Here is a 20028-nt window from a genome sequence, read left to right as displayed (position 1 = left end):
CCACCCACAAGCAAATTGGGCCCTTCTGATGCTGATTCTTGGGTATGTGGGCTTGTGTACATTCTACGACCCTGTGGGTCTCTCCTGTGAGGCTGGGAGTTTCTCCCACCACCGCAACTCCCAGAGGTTTTTATAGTCAGAGGTTTTGAGCCTTTATTTCCCAGCACTGGAACGCTGGGTTTCATGGTCTGCCTGGCTCCCCAGTTGTTCCTCCCAGTTTATCTGCATGCAAAAGTAGGCCTGCCTGGTCCTCCAGCTGCTACCTCGCCCACCCGGTCGCCCAGCCACTGTCTTGCTGCGCGTCCTCTCTGCCTCAGCTACCCATCTCCACCCCTCCTACCGGTCTGGATGAATGTGTTTTCTTTAACTCCTTGGTTGTTGGACTTCCATACAGTTTGATTTTCTGGCAATTGTGGTTTTTTGTTTTTAAATTTGTTGTTGTCCTTTTGCCTGTGGGAGGAGGCAAAATGTATGTACCTATGCCTCCATCTTGGTCAGAAGTCCCAATAAAACTTTATTTACAAAAACAAGCAGTGGGCCAGATTTAGCTTGTGGGTCATAGTTTGCCAGCACCTAAAACTATCTGATTTCTTGGACCTTTGGTCCTGTAGCCAGGTAGAAACAGTATGGCTTCCCCAAGCCAGAAAGAACAGGTGCACCTCCCACTGTTGACCCCTCCTGGGAACACCTCTACTCTTGGTGCCCCAATATTCCGCTTTGACAATGATTTAAAACTGACATCATCAAACGACAGGCCTGTGGTTGGAATCTGGCCTGAGGCCTGTTTCTATACAGCTGCATAGGGTTGTAAAAAGAGATGAAGAGTATACCTGATGTGAGCACCGTGGCCAACCCCAGCATCAGTATGGGGGGGCCTGTCAAGGTTGCATATAGAGAAGCGTGACTCACGGAGGGTCGCTATTGCAAGGCTTGTTAATATCTTAACCTGTATATATTAATCTCTTACAACCTAAGGAAATAATTCCAAATGAGGGGGGATAAAAATTTTATTAATAAGATTTCATCTTATGCAAAAAGTGCACACATACAAGTTGTATGTCTGTTGGAAATGGATACATAGAAAATGGTATATCCAAAAAACAGGTGGATGCACAGGTACTTACTTATTTATTTGTTTTAATTCTCACCTAAGGACATGCTTATTGATTTTACTGAGCGAGAAACAGCAGGGGAGAGAGAGGGAGGGAGAGAAACATTGATGTGAGAGAGAAACATAAATTGGTTGCTTCTTGTGCATGCCCCGACCAGGTCCAAACCCGCAACCCAGACATGTGCCCTGACCGGAAACTGAGCCCTTGACCTTTCAGTCCATGGGACAACACTCCAACCAACTGAGCCACACTGGCCAGGGCTGGATGTACAGCATTTTACAAGGGTGTTGGGGAGGATCTTTGTTCAGTATAACATAGAGGTTGAGATTACAGGCTCCGGGCTTTAGATCCTCATATTCCACCAGCACTTCAGAAACCCTCCCCCCGCATCAGACTAGTTTATGGCACAAGGGAAGCTTAGTAGCTCCCATAACTGAACAATTTAAGGAGTTCAGGCATGGCTGGATCCAGAATTCTTTTGGATCAGTTGCATCTTAAGGGTCCTTGCAGTGAGTCCGGCACCTGCTGGTTGTCCTTCTCTGGTTTCTGTGGTTCCAGGCCTCATATCCTCTCAGCATCGATGCTGCTAGAGGAGAGAGTCTGTGTCCTGCATCCCATCCAGCCTGAGGCCGCGGGAGTTTCAGGCACCAATCCCATGGCCAGGGAGTGCTGTGCTGCTGATGGCCTCGAGCATGATGGTTTTTTCATAACAGCTTTATTGAGATACATTCACATGCCGTAAAATACACCCATTTAACATGTACAATTCAGTGGTTTTCAGTGCATTTACAGAATCGTGCAACTGTCACAGTTGACTTCTAATATTTTCATCACCCCCAAAAGAAACCTCATATTCACCTTAGGCATCACCCCCCAATCTTCCCGGCCTCCTCCTCTCTTCACTTTCTGGCCATCCCTCCTCCACTTCCTATCTCTATGGATTTGCCTGTTCTGGACAGGTTATGTGAATGGGTCATATAATATGTGGCCTTTTGTCAATGCCTTCTTTCATTAGTGTAATAGTTTCCAAGTTCATCCCTATTGTAGCTTTTATCAGTACTTATTCCTTCTTATGACTGAAGAATACTCCAGTGTATGACTAGACTGCGTTTTGTTTTTCCGTTCACCCATCGATGGACATTTGGGTTATTTCCACCTTTTGGCTAATAGGAATCACGCTGCTGTGAACATTTGTGTGCAAACCTGGGAGCGGAAGTCCTGGGTCATGTGGTAACTCTACATTCAACTTTAAAGGAAATGCTAAGCTCTCCCAAAGCAGCTGCACCATTTTATATATATATATATTTTTTAGTATTTTAAAAAATTAACTTGTTCAGTTACAGTTGTCCTAATTTTCTCCCATTATTCTTCCCTGCGCTACACTCCCCCATCTTCCACATTCAATTCCCGCCCACCCCATTGTCTTTATCTATGCGTCCTTTATACATGTTCCTTGGCCCTTCCCCTTCTTTCACCAATTGTCCCCCTTTCCCAACCCCTCTAGTCACTGTCAGTTTGTTCTTTATTTCCGTGTCTCTGTTTTTATTTTGCTTGCACATTTGTTTTATTGATTAGGTTCCACTTACAGGTGAGATCATATGCCATTTGCCTTTCACCGCCTGGCTTACTTCACTTAGCATAATGCTCTCCTGTTCCATCCATGTTGTCGCAAATGGTAGGAGTTCTTTCTGCTGTATAGTATTCCATTGTGTAAATGCACCATAGTTTTTTGATCCATTCATTTACTGATGGGCATTTAGGCTGTTTCCAGCACTTGGCTATTGTAAATAATGCTGCTATGAACATTCGGTTGCATAGGTTCTTCAGAATTGGTGATTCAGGATTCTTAGTATAATCCCAGCAGTGGAATCGCCGGGTCAAAAGGCAGTTCCATTTTTAGTTTTTTGAGGAAATTCCATACTGTTTTCCACAGTGGCTGCACCAGTCTGCATTCCCACCAACAGTGCACTAGGGTTCCTTTTTCTCCACAGCCTCGCCAGCACTGTTGTTTGTTGATTTGTCTATGATGGCCATTCTGACTGATGTGAGGTGGTATCTCATTGTGGTTTTAATGTGCATCTCTCTGATGATAGTGATGCTGAGGATCCTTTCATATGTCTCTGGGCCCTCTGTATGTCCTCCTTGGAGACGTGTCTGTTTAGGTCCTTTGCCCTTTTTTAAATTGGGTTGCTTGTCTTCCTGGTCTGGAGTTGCATGAGCTCTTTATACATTTTGGAGAGCAAACCCGTGTCTGAGGTATCATTGACAAATATGTTTTCCCATATGGATATTTCCCTTTTGATGTTGCTTAGGCTTGCTTTCCCCGCGCAGAAACTTTTTATCTGATGCAGTCCCATTTGTTTACCCTTTCCTGTCTGTCTTTTGCTCTAGGGGATATGTCAGTGAAAATATTGCTGTGCGGAACATCTGAAATTTTCCTGCCTATGTTCTCCTCTAGGGTGTTTGTGGTGTCATGACTTGTATTTCAGTCTTTTATTCACCTTTTCGTGTATGGTGTAAGTCGATGGTCGAGTTTCATTTTTTTTGCATGTAGCTCTCTAGGTCTCCCAACACCATTTGTTGAAGGGACTGTTTTTATTCCATTTTATGTTCCAGCTCCCTTTGTCAATTATTAATTGACTATAGAGACTTAGGTTTATTTCTGGACTCTATTCTGTTCCATTGATCTATGTGTCTGTTCTTATGCCAGTACCAGGCTGTTTTGATTACAGTGGCCTTGTAATACAGTTTGATGTCAGGTATTGTGATTCCTCCTACTTTGTTCTTCTTTCTCAAAATTGCGGCAGCTATTCAGGGTTGTTTATGGTTCCATATGAATTTCTGAAATGTTTGCTCTATATCTGTGAAATATGTCATTGGTATTTTAATAGGAATTGTGTTGAATCTATAAGTTGCTTTGGGTAGAATGGACATGTTGATGATGTTAATTCTTCCAATCCATGAACATGGTACATGTTTCCATTTGTTTGTGTCTTCCTTAATTTCTTTCTTCAGTGTTGTGTAGTTTCCTGAGTACAGGTCTTTTATTTCCTTGGTTAGGTTTATTCCTAGGTACTTTATTTTTCTTGTTGCTCTAGCAAATGGGATTTTCCCCCTAATTTTTGTTTCTGCTGTTTTGTTGTTAGTATACGAAAATGCCTTCGATTTCTGGATATTGACTTTGTATCCCATTGTTCAGTCAAATTCACTTATTAGGTCGAGTAGTTTTTGGTGGAGTCTATAGGGTTTTTCCACGTACACTATTATGTTGTCTACAAATAATGACAGTTTTACCTCCTTTTTTCCAGTTTGGATGACTTTTATTTCTTTTTCTTGTCTGATGCTGTGGATAGAACTTCCAATACTGTGTTGAAGAAGAGTGGTGAAAACAGACACCCTTGTCTTGTTCCTGATCTTAGGGGGAAAGCTTTTGTTTTTACCCGTTGAGTATAATGTTGGCTGTAGGTTTCTCATATGTGGACTTTATTATGTTGAGGAATGCTCCCTCTACTCCTACTTTGCTGAGTGTTTTTATCACAGATGGTGCTGTACCTTATCAAATGCTTTTTCTGCATCTGTTGATGTGATCATGTGATTTGTCTTCCCTTTTGTTTGTGTGATGTATTACATTTATTGATTTGTGAATATTGTACCATCCTTGCATCCCTGGGATGAATCTCACTTGATCATGGTGTATGATCTTTCTAGTGTATTGCTGGATGTGGTTTGCTGATATTTTGTTGAGGATTTTTATGTCTATGTTCATCAGAGATACTGGCCTGTAGTTTTCTTTCTTTGTTGTGTCTTTATCTGGTTTGGGGATTAGGAATACTGGCCTCATAAAAAAGAGTTTGGGAGTCTTTCCTGTTTTTGGATTTTTTGGAATAGTTTGAGAAGGATTGGGGTTCGCTCTTTCTTAAATGTAAAACTCTCCTATGAAGCCGTCTGGCCCAGGACTTTTGTGTGCCAGGAGTTTTTTGATTACTGCTTCAGTTTCACTGGCTGTTACCAGTCTGTTCAGGCTTTCTGCTTCTTCTTGGTTCAGTTTTGGAAGATTATGTTTCTAGGAGTTGTCCATTTCATCCAGGTTTTCACATTTCTTAGCATATACTTGTTTTTGGTAATTTCTTACCATACTTTGTATTTCTGTTGTATCAGTTGTAATTTTTCCTCTTTTGTTTCTGATTTTGTTTATTTGGGTCTTCTCTTTTTTTCTTGATGAGTCTGGATAAAGGCTTGTTGATTTGGTTTATATTTTCAAAGAATCAGCTCCTGGATTTATTGATCCTTTGAATTGTTCTTTTAGTCTCCATGTTGTTTAATTCTGCTGTGATATTATTTCTTTCCTTCTACTCACTCTGGGCTTTGTTGTTGTTCCTCCAGTTCTTGTAGCTGTAGGGTTAGGTTGTTTATTTGAAATATTTCTATCTTTTTAAGGTAGCCTTGTAATGCTATGCACTTCCCACTTAGGAGTGCCTTCACTGTATCTCATAGGTTTGGGACTATTGTGTGTTCATTTTCATTTGTTTCCAGAAATTTTTAAATTTTTCCTTGATCTCATTATTAACCCATTCATCATTTAATAGCATACTGTTCAGTCTCCACCAATTTGAATGTTTTTGAGTTTTAGCCTGGAGGTTGGTTTCTAATTTCAGTCCCTTGTGGTCTGAGAAAGTGGTTGATGTGATTTCAATTTTCTTGAATTTGTTGAGGCTTGTTTTGTGTCCTATCATGTGGTGTGTCTTTGAAAATGTTCTGTGTGCATTTGAAAAGAATGTGTATCTTGCTTCTTTGGGATGAAAGGCTCATCAATACATATCAGTTAGGTCCATTTGTTCTAGGGCATGGTTCAGAGCTTTATATCCTTATTGATATTTTGTTTGGAAGATCTATCCATTGTTGACAGTGGGGTGTTAAAGTCCCTACTGTAAGTGTGTTGCTGTCTGTATCTTTCTGAAGTCCTCCAAGATTTCCTTTATATATTCTGGTGCCCCTCTGTGGGGTGCATATACGTTTACAATGCTTATGTCTTTTTGGTGGATTCTTCCCTTGACTATTATGAAGTGACCTTCTGGGTCTCTTTATGGCTTTTGTTTTGAAGTCTATTTTGTCTGATATGAGTGTTGCTACCCCAGCTTTTTTTTTCCTGTCCATTTGCTTGGAATATTTTTTTTCAACCCTACACTTCCAGTCTGTGTAGGTTTTCAAAGTTCTGAGGTGGGTCTCTTGTAGGCAGCATGTGTGTGGGTCATGTTTTTTTTTTAAATATATTTATTGATTATGCTATTACAGTTGTCCCATTCCCCCCCATACTCCACTCCATCCTGCCCACCCCCTCCCTCCCACATTTCCCCCCTATAGTTCATGTCCATGGGTCATACTTATAAGTTCTTTGGCTTCTACATTTCCTACACTATTCTTACCCTCCCCCTGTCTATTTTCCACCTATCATCTATGCTACTTATTCTCTGTACCTTCCCCCCCTCCCCCTTCCACTCCCCTATTGACAACCCTCCATGTGATCTCCATTTCTATGGTTCTGTTCCTGTTCTAGTTGTTTGCCTAGTTTGCTCTTGTTTTTGTTTTAGGTGTGGTCGTTAATAACTGTGAGTTTGCTGTCATTTTTACTGTTCCTATTTTTGATCTTCTTTTTCTTAGGTAACTCCCTTTAACATTTCATATAATAAGGGCTTGGTGATGATGAACTTCTTTAACTTGACCTTATCTGAGAAGCACTTTATCTTCCCTTCCATTCTAAATGATAGCTTTTCTGGATACAGTAATCTTGGATGTAGGTCCTTGCGTTTAATCTTGGGTAATGTAATTATGATGTGCCTTGGTGTGTTCCTCCTTGGGTCCAGTTTCTTTGGGACTCTCTGAGCTTCCTGGACTTCCTGGAAGTGTATTTCCTTTGCCAGATTGGGGAAGTTCTCCTTCATTATGTTTTCAAATAAGTTTTCAATTTTTTGTTCTTCCTCTTCTCCTTCTGGCACCCCTATAATTCGGATGTTGGAACGTTTCAAGGTGTCCTAGAGGTTCCTAAGCAGCCTCTCCTCATTTTTCCGAATTCTTGTTTCTTCATTCTTTTCTGGTTGGATGTTTCTTTCTTCCTTCTGGTCCACACCGTTGATTTGAGTCCCAGTTTCCTTTGCATCACTATTGGTTCCCTGTACATTTTCCTTTGTTTCTCTTAGCATAGGCTTCATTTTTTCATCTGGTTTTCGAACAGATTCAACCAATTCTGTGAGCATCTTGATAACCAGTGTTTTGAACTGTGCATCCGATAGGTTGGCTATCTCTTCCTTGCTTAGTTGTATTTTTTCTGGAGCTTTGAAGTGTTCTGTCATTTGGGCCTTTTTTTTTTTTTTTTGTCTTGGCGCTTCTGTTACTTTAAGGGGCGGAGTCTTAGGTGTCCCCCGGGCGGGGTAATGCTGGTCGCTGCGTTGTGACGCTGTACGTGGGGGAGGGGCTGAGAGGGAGCACTGGCGCCCGCTTCACTCTCCTCCTGATTTCAATCTCACTCCGATACCCACAATCAAACTGGGCCCCTCTGGTGCTGGTTCCTGAGTGGGTGGGCCTGTGCACGCCCTAGGCCCCTGTGGGTCTCTCCAGCGACCTCTCCTGTGAGGCTGGGAGTCTCTCCTGCTGCTGCCCCAGCCCCCACGGGCATTTTCAATCAGAGGTTTGAGGCTTTATTTCCCCGAGCTGGAGCCCTGGGTTGCACGGTCTGCTTCGCTCCCCGCCGTTCCGTCCGGTTTATCTATGCTCGAATGTGGGGCCGCAGGGTGCTACCAACTGCTCTGCCTGCCCTGCTCTCTGCCACTCTGAGTCCGGCCCTCTCGGCCTATCTGCGCGAATATGGGGCCGCAGGGTCTGCTAGTGGTCAGACTGCCTGCGCCATTCCTCCCACACTCCGCCAGTCTCGGTTCCATCACAGCCACGCGAGTCCTCTCCCCCCCGGCTGCCCATCTCCGCCCCTCCTACCAGTCTGGATGAATGTTTATTTTTTATTTCCCTGGTGTCGGACCCCCTTGCCATTCGATTCTCTGTCAGTTCTGGTTGTGCGAGGAGGCACAGTGTGTCTACCTACGCCGCCATCTTGGTTCTCTGGGTCATGTTTTTTTATCCATTCCGCTACCCTATGTCTTTTGATTGGAGCATTTAATCCATTTACATTTAAGGCTATTATTGATAGGTACTAATTCACCATTTTCCCCCTTTGCCCTTGTGTTCCTCTCTCTCTCACTCTATACCTTCATCCCTTAAAGCAGTCCCTTTAGCATGTCCTATAACACTGGTTTGGTGGAGGTGTATTCCTCTAGCCTTCTTTTGTCTGGGAAGCTCCTTATTTGGCCTTCCGTTTTAATTGAGAGCCTTGCTGGATAGAGTAGTCTCAGTTGCAGGCCGTTGCTTTTCATCACTTGGAATATTTCTTGCCAATCTCTTCTGGCTTATAGTATTTCTGTTGAGAAGTCATCTGACAGCCTTATTGGGTCTCCCTTGTATGATACTAGCTGTTTCTCCCTTGATGTTTTTAAGATGCTCTCTTTGTCTTTAAAATTTGGCATTTTAATTATGATGTGTCTGGGAGTGGGCCTCTTTGGTTCATCTTGATTGGGACCCTCTGTGCCTCCTGCACTTGCTTGGCTTTTCCCTTCTCCAAGTTAGGAAATTTTTCTGTCATTATTTTTTCAAACAGATTTTCTATCCCTTGCTCCTTTTCTTCTCCTTCTGGTATTCCTGTGATTCGAATGTTGTTATGTTTCATGTTGTCCTGAAATTCCCTTAAGCTCTCTTCATACTTTCTGAGTCTTTTTTCATGCTACTTCTCTGTTTCGGTATTTCTTTCTACCTTGTCTTCCAGCTCACTAATTCAGTCCTCTGCTTCATCCAGCCTGTTTTTAATTCCTTCCAGTATATTTTGTATTTCAGATATTGTGTTCTTCATTTCTCCCTGGTTCTTGTTTACATTTTCTATTTCCTTTTTCATGTTGTTGCAGTTCCTGCTCAGTTCCTTGTAGTTGTCGCTGAGTTCCTTGAGCATCCTTTTAACCATTTTTTTGAATTCTGCATCTGATAGATTGCTTCCCTCAAATTCATTTAGCTCTTTTACTGGTCGTTCTTCCTTTCCATATGACTGGGGGCTCTTTCTTTGTCTCCCCATTTTAGGTGGCTCTTTTTGGTTATTTGTGCCACCCAGGATGCTCTGCTTTGTCAGCTGTCTTCGTGGGGTGGTCTTCTGTAGCAGCAGTTCTGTGTGACTTGCTGGTGCGGTCTCTCTGCTCCCCTTGTCTGGAAACTCTAAGATTGCCCTTTCTTCCATTTGTGTGGGCTTGTTACAGAGCAGGCGGGGGGTGTGGTTCATGATAAATTATTACAGAAAGGATCCCCCCTTTCTGTCTCTGGAGGTTCCCCCCCACACACACCTGCTAGGTTTGAAATGCCTGCCGTCAGAGGAAAGACGTTTCTCAATGTCAGAGACTGGTGAAAAGGAAAGGAATTATTTATTTAAAAGTTACACAGACTTAGAGTAATGGCTTAATGTCTTTAATAAGATACTAAAATCCTTTAGAATACCCACAGATGCACAGTCCTTCCCTTTCCCTGTGCCCAGTCCAGGGTACCGTATCTCAGGAAAAGAAGTAGAAGTCTGTGATTCAGGCTCCCAGCACCATCAGCTGTGTGGCTGCTGCAATCTCCAGTTAATCCAAAGCCATGCGGCACCTTCTTATGGCCCACCAGCAAGAGTCCTTTCTCCCCTTTTCTTCCCGGCAAAGTCTCTCCTGCTGCCTAAGCAACGTGGCAAAAAGAAGCACCCCAAAACCACATGGTCCTCTCCTGTTCACTCCATCAGAACCGCGTGGTCCTCTCCTTTCCCCTCAGAACCACGTAGTCCTCCCTATTCCTCCAGAACCGCGTGGCCCCCCATTTACTTCAGAACCTCGTGGTCCTCTTCCTTTCCCCTCAGAACCCTGTGGTCCTCTCTCTCTATGGCTGCCGTGCCCAGGTTTAAATCCCAGCACCTGTCTTCTTTTGCAGCCCCATTTTCAACTCCTCCTATAGTCAGTTACACCTGCCAGCATCCCCGTATTCTTCCAGCTTTACTGGGCTGCCATAGTAAGTCCGGGCAGGTGTGGCCCAATGGTGTGGAGCCAATCTTGTCCAAGCTCTCACAAAGGCTCTGTAACCAGGGGGAGTTGCTTCCCAGTCCCATCTTGGTTGGAATTCGCTCCCATCCCCCTGGCTCAAAGCATGCCCACAGCTATTTAACACATCCATGAAACCAGTTAAAGGTTATAGATATGTTGAATGACCATGCCAGGGGTTAGCTGCAAAGCTGTTGCTACCCAAAACAGCTCTGAATGGCCCTGTTCCATGTGTCCCATCCCCCCTGGCTCAGGCTTGTGGGGGTGAGGACATCCTATATATATTTTTCTAATATTTCCTGGACACCTTGAGTTCCGGACCCCCTTACAAATCCCTTCTTGGGGCCCTCCTCTTGGCTGCACCCTGCTTCAGGCTCTCTTGTTGTACTTGGGTTTTACTTGCTGGGGGCTTCTATGCTGATGGGTTCTCCCCTCTAGTGGGTTAGCTGGTGGTCACAACCCCCACCTGGTCTTTTATGCTGTTGTACTGGTGTGGTTGACAAAGCAGTGTCACCAGGCAGCCGAGCCTGAGCCAGCAAATGGGACTGCCCCAGCGCTTCCGCAGTCTCAGCTGAACTTGAGCACATGTTGCTAAAGGTGAAGAGACGTTATGGGTTTTAAAAGATGTGACAAAGGGAATACGAGATGATCAAAAAAGAGGAAATGGTATTGAGTGTTCAGAGGGCGGAGAATTGAGAAGAGTGGGGATAGCACTGAGGTGAAGGTAGGGAGAGAGCAAAATTTTAAACATAAGTGAAACACGTAAGGGCGGTGGGAACAATGGGGTGAGAAGAGGGAAAAGTATACTACAAGGTCTCAGGTACAGTTTAAAAGGTATTGGACCAACAGGAGCACAATTGGACAAAAACCAGCGTAGAGTCAATAGCAACAACAGCTGAAAGAAGTTTAATAAAGTTTGGGAATAAGAATATTGTACTAAAGCAGAGATTGAATATGAGATGTCTCCCATAAAGTAAATGATTTTAAGAGAAAATCATTTAAGAGGGAAAGTAAACTAGTAAGAGTAGGGAGTAAAGTCCAGATAGAGAGAGGGGGAAACAAAACAAATTTTTAAAAAATTAAGTAAGATTCCTCACTCTCCTAATCAGGGGCAAGGGGAAGGCGAAATGGAGTAAGACAGTGGGACAATTTCTGTGAGGGTTAAAGAACCAACAAATAGTGAACAACTAAGAATTCCGTTGGAGCAATACAGCAGTAACTGTGGTATTTTGCCTAACTAGCCACTGTTTGTATAAAGAGGAAAAGAAAGAAGACTCATCAGAGGGCGAAAAACGTGAGCTGACTTAAGAAAGAGGAGCCCTTATGCGAGGTTAGGTGGAGGAGCAACAGTGAGAGAAAGCCCCCCGCAGTGTGAGAGCAGGGAAGCCGACCACCACAGCAGTAAAGCTCGGGAAGACGACCCAGTAGATGCAGACAGGGGAGGGGTGCTGCGTGGTCTTCGGAACAACAACAATATGATAAAAATATATAATTTGAATAAAAAGAATAAAAAGTGAGAGACCAAGAGTAGTGAGTTATTTGGAATACAAGTGAAGTGAAAGTAGGAGAGATCCAATATGACAGGGAGAAAAACGAGCCACCACAGAACAAACAGAAAAAAAATAATAATAACAAGAACCTATATTCACAAGAAGAAGAAAGAGAAATTAAATTTTTTAAAAATGCAAGTTCTAATGAAGTGGGAGGTGAACTTTGTCCAGGTGTTGGTTTTTGCTTTCTGACTTCTTTCTGGAGCTGTCTCTGGTTTTCTCTCAGCTCCAGGACTTACTGTGTTACTTTTGAATTAAAAAAAAAAAAAATGAGGAAAAAGAGAAAAAAGAGCTTCCTGCTGGTATTTGCTCAGCAGGCTTGCAGATCCTCCCAGCTCCTGCGGCAGTGGGGGTCGGGCTCCATTCTTACTTTGCGGTGGTTCTGCTGAGAAGTGGGCTCACTCTGGGCTGCGATAATCACAGGTGCTCACTTTCCAGAGTGCTGTGCAGCCCGCACTCCCCACTTTGTGCCTTTTCTTGTGGATAAAGCACCGCACTTTGCACCCCTTTGGTCAATCCTTGAGGCAAGTCCAGCCTGTCTCACACACAGCCAGTCGAGGCCCTCCTCTTCTCCCAGCTCCCTGGCACTGTCCTGGACCAGCCTGGACCACCGCCCAGGCTGGGGTGCACAGCCAGCTGTGTGTCTGCCTGTGCGCCCTATGCCTTTCTTTCAGCCCCAGTGACTTTAGGAGCTCGAGCCTCTCCAGGCGGGTCAGTGTTTTTCTCACTCTGGGAGGGAGGGGAGCCACTAGGCTGTTAACCATAGACCCAGCTCTCCTCCGAAGTCGGTGCTGTCCCTGCAGAAGCTGTGGCTTCCGGTGCCCCAACTGGGGAATGCCCTGGGGCGAGACCACCACCCACCTTGGTGGGCAGCTAGCAGTGTGTGTGTCAGCGCACCTTTTGTGTTGCCCCCATGCCCCCAGCAACTCTGCGAGTTCAAACCTTTCCTGGGTGGGGGTCTGCTCCTTGCTTGCCTTAGGAGGGGAGGGAGCCGAAGCCTTCTATTATGGACCCGGGTCTCCAAGTACCATGTTTGAGTGGAAGCTGCCAACTAAGGCACCACGCCAGGGACTTAATCTGTCTGCCTATACACCTCCTCACCACCGGGTTTGAAGCGTCCTCTGCTCACATTGGCTTCCAAACTTCATATCAGCTCACATTCTGTTGGCTGTTCACTTTGTTCTTCAGAAGGACACTAAGTGTCCCATTGGGTATTCTGACAAGTGCGCTCAGCTGCCACCTACTCTACCCACTGTCTTCCCTCCCCCACCTTATATTTCTACCAGCAGTGTAGGAGGGTTCCAGTTTCTATACATCCTTGCCAACCCTGTTCCAGTGTACCTTTTTTATAAATATATATTTTTAATCCTCACTTGGATTTTAATAAATCCAAGGGTGTATTTATTAATTTTAGAGAGAGAAGGAATGAGAGAGAAACTTCACTGTAAGAAAGAAACATCAATCAGTTGCTTCCTGTTTGCACCCGGACCGGGGACTGTGCCCACAACCTAGGTGTGTGCCGTGACTGAGGATCGAACCTATAACCTTTTGCTGTGTGGGATGATGTTCCAATCACCTGAGACGCCTGGCCAGGGCTGCTCTTTTTGACTGTAGCCATGCTAGTGGGAGGGAAGTGGTATCTCATTGTGGCCTTGATTTGTATTTACATGATGGCTCATTCGGGTCTGAAATGTGTGCCCTTCGCCAGACCAGTGGGACTCTATAGCTTCAGATAGTCAGGGTGCGCCCTGGAACCAGGGTGGGGTGAGGGTGGGGGGGCACAGTTGCCAAAGGAAGCCTGGAGTATGTTGGTAGCAGGGAGGAGAACACAGACTGTGCGCAGCGAGCAACACGTGTTGTCACTGCAGGCTGGCCTTGGTTTTTTGCTGCTGCTGTCACCAACTCTACCCCACCTGCCTGGAGTGTTCCAGGCTTGAGCATTGGTCTTACCTCCATCTTAGGAACCCCTTGGTCCCCAGTAAACTGGGACTGCTGGTCACCCTGTGGGCAGTGGACCTGACCCTGTGTTCTCCCAGCTGTCCCTGCTCTTCCTGGAGCCCCAGGGTCTGCAGTGGTCATCCCCACTGTGAATCCCCAGCATCCTCTGCCCTGCCTGCCCTGGCCCTGGTCCCCACAGATCAGCCCTATTCAACATTTAGGGGAACAGAGAGATCAGGGGAAATTAGGAAAGAGTGAGAGGTTATTATAACTTCTTAAAAAACTTTCTTGAGGACAAGATGGTCAATGATCTCCAACATTTTCCTTAATTGTCTAGCATCACTTCGATAATGTACGAAGCAAGGTAAAACCTTTTTTACACCATTATGACTTGGCCAGCTTTACAGAATTCTTGCCAGCTTTTTTTTTTAGATCTTTAAAAACAGGTTTTATTTATTTACTTTTAGAGAGAGGGGAAGGGAGGGAGAAAGAGAGGAAGAGAAACATCAATGTGTGGCTGCCTCTCGCACGCCCCCTACTGGGGACCTGGGCTGCAACCCAGGCCTGTGCCCTGACTGGGAATCGAAACCCTGACCCTTTGGTTTGCAGGCCTGCACTCAATCTGCTGAGCCACACCAGCCAGGGCACACAATTCTTGCCAGCTTTTACAAAAACCTTTTGGTGTCTGTGGAGAAAGCTCTGTCAGATTCTAGTTCAGGGGTGTCAAACTCACTGTCACCGGGGGCCACATCAGCCTTGCACTTGCCTTCAAAGACCGAATGTAATTTTAGGACTGTGTAAATGTAACTCCTCCTTAACTGTTCAGGAGTTGAAATTACATTCATCCCTTTAGTGACAATTGCGAGGCTGATGTGGCCCCCGGTGACAGTGAGTTTGATGCCCCTGCTCTAGTTCCTTTCCTCATGCTCCCTTCTCATCCACACCCCAGGCATCGGGTGAGTGACTGAGGTTGAAGGGTGTGTGTCCCCTTTGTCCTGGATAGCTGGATAGCTGTTGCCTTTGGTTTCTGTATTTGCTTATTTGTCCCTTTCTGCTTGGTGACTCACCCTTCTTGGAAGAACCTTTGGACCGGAGCTCCCAGCCTGATCTGTTTTCTGGCTGCTCTCATCACATGATAAACACTGATAAACACGGGAGTCTTCACGTTTCCTTCCCTGCCCCTAAGGTTCTCCAGGCCAGTTCCCTGCCTGCACCGGGAGCTTGAAGCTGTGTGGGCGAGTTTTCACCATTTGACCCTGTGAGCATCACACCTGTCCTAGTAAGCTCTGGGTTTAGCTCTGTATGTGTTTATCACTGGGGTGTATGTGCCTACCTTCTCTCTCTTATCCGCCGTGCAGGCAGGGCCCCCGTGTTTTCAGTGCCAGTAGAAGAAAGGTAGGGAAGGAAGGAAGGAAGGGGAATTTAAATTTACTCTTAAGACATTAAGCCCATGTACCCATTTGGTTCTAATGAGGTAGAGGCCAGCAGGGGTACGGTGAAGGCCTGATGTGTGATTTAGGTGATGTGGGCCCATCTTTCCTGCCCTCCAGGGACTTTCTGGAGGCTGGGTGGAAGTTGCCCTCAGTGGTTGCAGGAAGTTTTGGCGGCAGACTATTTGGGGCCGAAGGGCTGGCCCTGCACTTACCAGGCATCATTTCGCCGCCTCAGCCACGGGTGTGCCTGAGTTCCTGCAGCCCATGGGCTCGGAGTTGCTTCTGCACCTCAGCTTGGTTGGGGAAACGTGAGAAGAAGTGTTGCACGTACAGGTCAGTGACGTGAAGCTCAGCTTTCGGCCCCCACCGTGTTCGTGGACACACAGCCGTGCCTGTTCGTTTACAGATGTGATAAATTTGGGATTGGTTTCTGACTGCTTTTGCTGCTTTTGACGGCAAGGTTGAGTTGGTGACAATGACCATCTGTCCCCTTGAAGCTGAAAATACTTACTCTCTGGCCCTTGACAACGGAAGTTTGCCAACTCTGTGCACAGCCTCGCTTCCCTTAGTCTCTGAGGAGAGACTAAGCCGTGGGGCTGTGAGGGTTAAATGACGTGACCCAGGCCAGACGGCTGGCTCTGGTCAAGGAAGACGGGCTGCCGCTGACCATGAGAACTCCTTGTGTGTCATTTCTGAGCAGATCCCGGCTGTGACAGTCTCACCCCAGCTGCACATGCCCGAGCGTATGAAGCGCAGTCCCCCACCCCTCTCTTTCCTGTCTTCCAGGAGCTGCACCTGTGCATCTCCCGCAGGAATTTTGCTCAGGAGCAGGGCTGCAGGCTGCGTGGGCTGCTGCCAGGGAATTACAGCGTGCGAGTACGGGCCACCTCCCTGGCGGGCAACGGCTCCTGGACGGAAACCACCTATTTTTACGTGACAGACTATCGTGAGTCTGCATGGCAACTTGGACGAGTTGGGTCTGTGCTTGCTGCTGGGAACAACAGAACATTTCAGAGAATAATGGGGGGAGGTTGGAGGCTAGGCCTGCTGGCCCTGGACTACACCAGTGTCTGCTGTGTGACTGGGGTGAGGTGCTTGCCCTCTCTGAGCTTGTACTTCCTCATCTGACTATGGGGAAAATAGTAGGACCACCTCTGGGGGTGAAGGGAAGGTTTCAGTGGCATCATGGAGGTCATGGGGCCTGGAACAGGACAAGACTGATAAGCACACCAGCCCCTTTGAACTGGTGTTTTGATCTTTGTTGTTAGGTGGGCCATGTCCTCCCACGGAGGATGCTCTCCATGTTCACGCCGTAGTGCCGCCCCCGGGCCAGCTGGACACACTGCACAGCAGGGCAGGGAGAGGTGGGGAAGGCAGAGCTAGTCAGGGAGTGCTCCCTGGAGCTGGGGCCCAGTTGGCCGAGACCTGAAGAATGTACAAGCCAGGGCAAAGGAGGACGCTTAGTGTGGCACGTGGCAGGAGCCTAGACCCTGGAATGAGTAAACAGGCAGACAGCTGGGATGGAGGGGAGGCTTTGCACCAGCAGAGGAGCAGAGGCTTGGTGGGAAGGGGTGAGGTGTGGCTTCTGCTTGGCTGGCCGCCCAGAGACCTGGCACAATGGGAGTGTGCGGAGTGGGGGTGATTCTTGCTGGGGTGGCTCTGCTCAGGGTCAGGACTAGGACGAGAGCCTTGATGCCAGCTGGGTATCCTGCACTGTGCTTTTGACACTGCCCACCGGGGTCACCACAGAACCCACCAGGGCCAGAGCGCAGCTGCCAACGAGGTGGCTCTCCCCGAGATGCCAGGTGCAAGTCTGGGGTTTTCCAGGCCACCTGCACTTCTGGCCAACTGGCCACAAGTTTGGGGATTCCCATGACCCTTCCTGTTATGTCATTTCTATTCAATCATTTGCTAGCCTGGCCCACAGAACTTAGGAAAATGCTATAATCACAAAGACAGTTTTATTGTAAAGGGTGTGAATCAGGACCACGCCAGTGAAGAGACACACAGGACAAGGGCCAGGAGGCCCCAGACGCGGGGCTGCCCTCCCTCCCCATGGACGAGGACGCACTGTCTCACCGCTTGGCGTGTGGAGGTGCTCATCCCTGCGCTTTGCCGTCAAGAGCTTTTACTGCGGTTTTCCTGCCCAGGTGTGATGGGCCAAGTCATCGGCCACGTGACTGAACTGGACCTCCAGCCCTGCCCCCCTCTCTGGAGGTCAGGCTGGCTGGAAATACTGCCCCCCGCCCCCCAACCGCATACGTGCTCTTCTGGCGGCCAGCGCATCCCCAGTCATCTCACCTCCTGACACGAGCTCAGGCCCCTCCCAAGAGGCTCATCAACAACAAAGACCTACTGCTACCCAGGCTCTCTGAGATCTGGAGTCCCTCTCCAAGAAGCAGGGGCCCCACGAGTGAAATCCGGAGGAGAATACTCCCGGGGTGGGGAAGGTGTTTGTGACATGTGGGCAGAAGGTTAGCACCCTGAACACAGACGGAGAGTGCAGCTGACTCCCGAACTGCTCGGGCCTGCGTGTACGCAGATCTTTAAAAAACAGAGTGGCGTGTTTTCTCTTCCTTAAGGTTTTCTTATTAACGTTGTCTTTTCTCCAGCTCACTGTATTCTAAGGGTACAGTATATGGTACATGAACTCACGAAGCATAGGCTGTTAGTAGCTGAGTTTGGGGGCAGCAGTTAAATGCAGATTTTCAGCTGTGGAGGGGTCGAAGCCCCAACTCCCTTGCGGTTCGAGGGTCACTTATAGATTGTATGAGGGAAAGATAAATGTCCCAGCGTTAAAAATAAGCAAAGAATGTAGAAAGCCCATGTAAAAACAAATAGAAAACATAAGGAAAAAATGTCCAACCTCAGGTAAAACCACACTAAAAAAGAAAAATGCAAATTAAAACAAGTTGCAATTTTCAGCTTATCAAACTGGCGAAGTTTTTCTTGGTTTCTTTTTTACAGTCACAGAGCTTGGTGCTGTCCGAGAGTTCAGACACATGGAATTTTTTTTTAATGGTTGGTCAGTGCTCAAATGTAGCACTTAAGTAATGTGCACCAGAAATCTTACCAGAGCGCTTACTGTGAGCCAGCAGTTCTTGTCTAGAAATGTACCCTCAGGAAAGAACCAGACACGTTTTAAGACGATACATGGTAAGGAAATCCAGCACAGTGTCCCTCACAATAACCGAAACCCCGGAGAGCTCAGTGCCACACTTCAGATGACAGGCGGCACTTGAACAACGCCAGGCAAGGGGCACAGCCCCTCCGGCCGTCGAAAATCCTCGTGTAACTTTCGACTCCTCAAAAACTCAACTGATAGCCCACTGCGGACAGGAAGTGTTACCGATCACATGAACAGTCGGCAAGCACATTTTGTATGTTCTGTGTACTATATACTGTATCCTCACAATAAAGGGAGCGAGAAGAAAGAAAACGTTGAGAAGATACATTTACAGTACTGAGAGTTTATTGAAAACAATCTGTGTGTAAGAGGACCCATGCAGCTCAAACCTGCGTTGTTCAAAGGTCAACTATACTTTCTAAAGAAGTTCTCCACCGTATGCCAAGGAGGGAAGCAAGGCACCAGGGTGCAGAATTGAAGGAGGTGCTCTCCGTCCCTGCCCTTGCATGGCCCAGAGCGAGAGCCGCTTCCTTTTGGATTTTGCTCCCAGGGGACCTCCCTTCCGTCAGTATAGTTTTGGCTGCCACTGGAAGCTGAGGAGCGAGCGGCACTGCCGGGTCTGGGAAGCAGAGGTGGGGGTGCATCGTGCGGAGACCTAACCACTTATAGTCACCTCCAGGTTTCCCGCTCTTTAGGGAAAAGGGAGGGGAGGAGGGACGTTTAAACACCCGCACACGCAGCTGCACATGACTACACGTTCCTGCTTCCCACGTCACACTCGATCACTAAACATTTCTGGAGATGTTCAGCCAGCCAGGAGCCACGGGAGACGACCCTGGCGGTTTGCTTTTTGTTGGGGAGGTACCGGAGGACGAGGCATCTCAGACTAGAGCTGTCCCCAAGGCAGTGCGGGGCATTGGTCGGAGCTCCCGCCGATGGCCTGGGTTGGACGCATGCTACTCTATGGGTCAGTTCTGGGACTGTGGGCAGGACCTCTCCCTTCCCCGCACCTCCGTTTCCCAACCTGCTAACTGGAGTTAGTCAGAGTGCCTCCGCCTTGGCTCGTGGGACGGTTCAATAAGATCACTGCACAGAGCACGTCAAACAGGGCCTGGCTTTTAGTGAGCACTGAGGAAGCTGCTGTTATTGTGAAAGGCCCCAACAACCAGTCCCTTCTCTGATTTTTCCGAACCCGTTTTCTTCCCTGGCTGGGAGGAGTCTGGAGGTGGGGGTGTTAACAAATAAAGGCCGCTTCACATTCTCCAGCTAGTTAAAAAGGGGTTCTTTGGCGGCCGTGCACTCCATTTTGCCTGGTATTCTGCCAGGGCTCCCGGGCCAGCGTCGAGGGGGAGGGGCAGGACCGTCTAGCACTTCCGAGTGGATTTGTCATCTGTCACAGCTGCTATTCCGAACCAAAATGGGCTCTTTAATGTGCAGGGCCCAGAACAAAATGAAAATGCAGGGCCCTTGTTTTACAATTGAGACTTTCAAGATGGTGACTAGGGGGTATTTAAACCTAAGGCACAGCCCTTCGGAGTGTGGGGCTGTGGGTAGAGGCCTGGGTGGCGTGGCTGTGAAGCTGGCCCCGGATGGGGAGAGAGGGCTGGCAGCAGACAGTGGAATGGGGGGCAGGGGTACGCCTCCAGAATACGGACGTCCGAGCCTGCGCCCCAGCCCCGGGGAGCTAACTGGGGTTTCAGGACTGCTGGGAAGTAGGGTCTA

General features: G+C 47.3%; 1 protein-coding gene across 3 annotated transcripts in view; it reads left to right on the top strand.

The window, feature by feature from the left end:
* INSR (insulin receptor) overlaps positions 1 to 20028 on the top strand; it is a 161655-nt gene that overhangs the window by 120324 nt on the left and 21303 nt on the right. For all 3 annotated transcript variants that reach the window (XM_053912402.2, XM_053912401.2, XM_053912403.2), the window contains one exon: positions 15966 to 16125. In XM_053912402.2, coding sequence (XP_053768377.1) covers positions 15966 to 16125 — 160 coding nt within the window. The remainder of the gene's footprint in view (positions 1 to 15965; positions 16126 to 20028) is intronic.

Source organism: Desmodus rotundus, chromosome 10 (genome assembly GCF_022682495.2).
Source record: "Desmodus rotundus isolate HL8 chromosome 10, HLdesRot8A.1, whole genome shotgun sequence".
Lineage (NCBI taxonomy): Eukaryota > Metazoa > Chordata > Mammalia > Chiroptera > Phyllostomidae > Desmodus > Desmodus rotundus.
The sequence above is the reverse complement of the archived record's forward strand: the minus strand, read 5'-3'. Positions and strand labels throughout refer to the sequence as shown.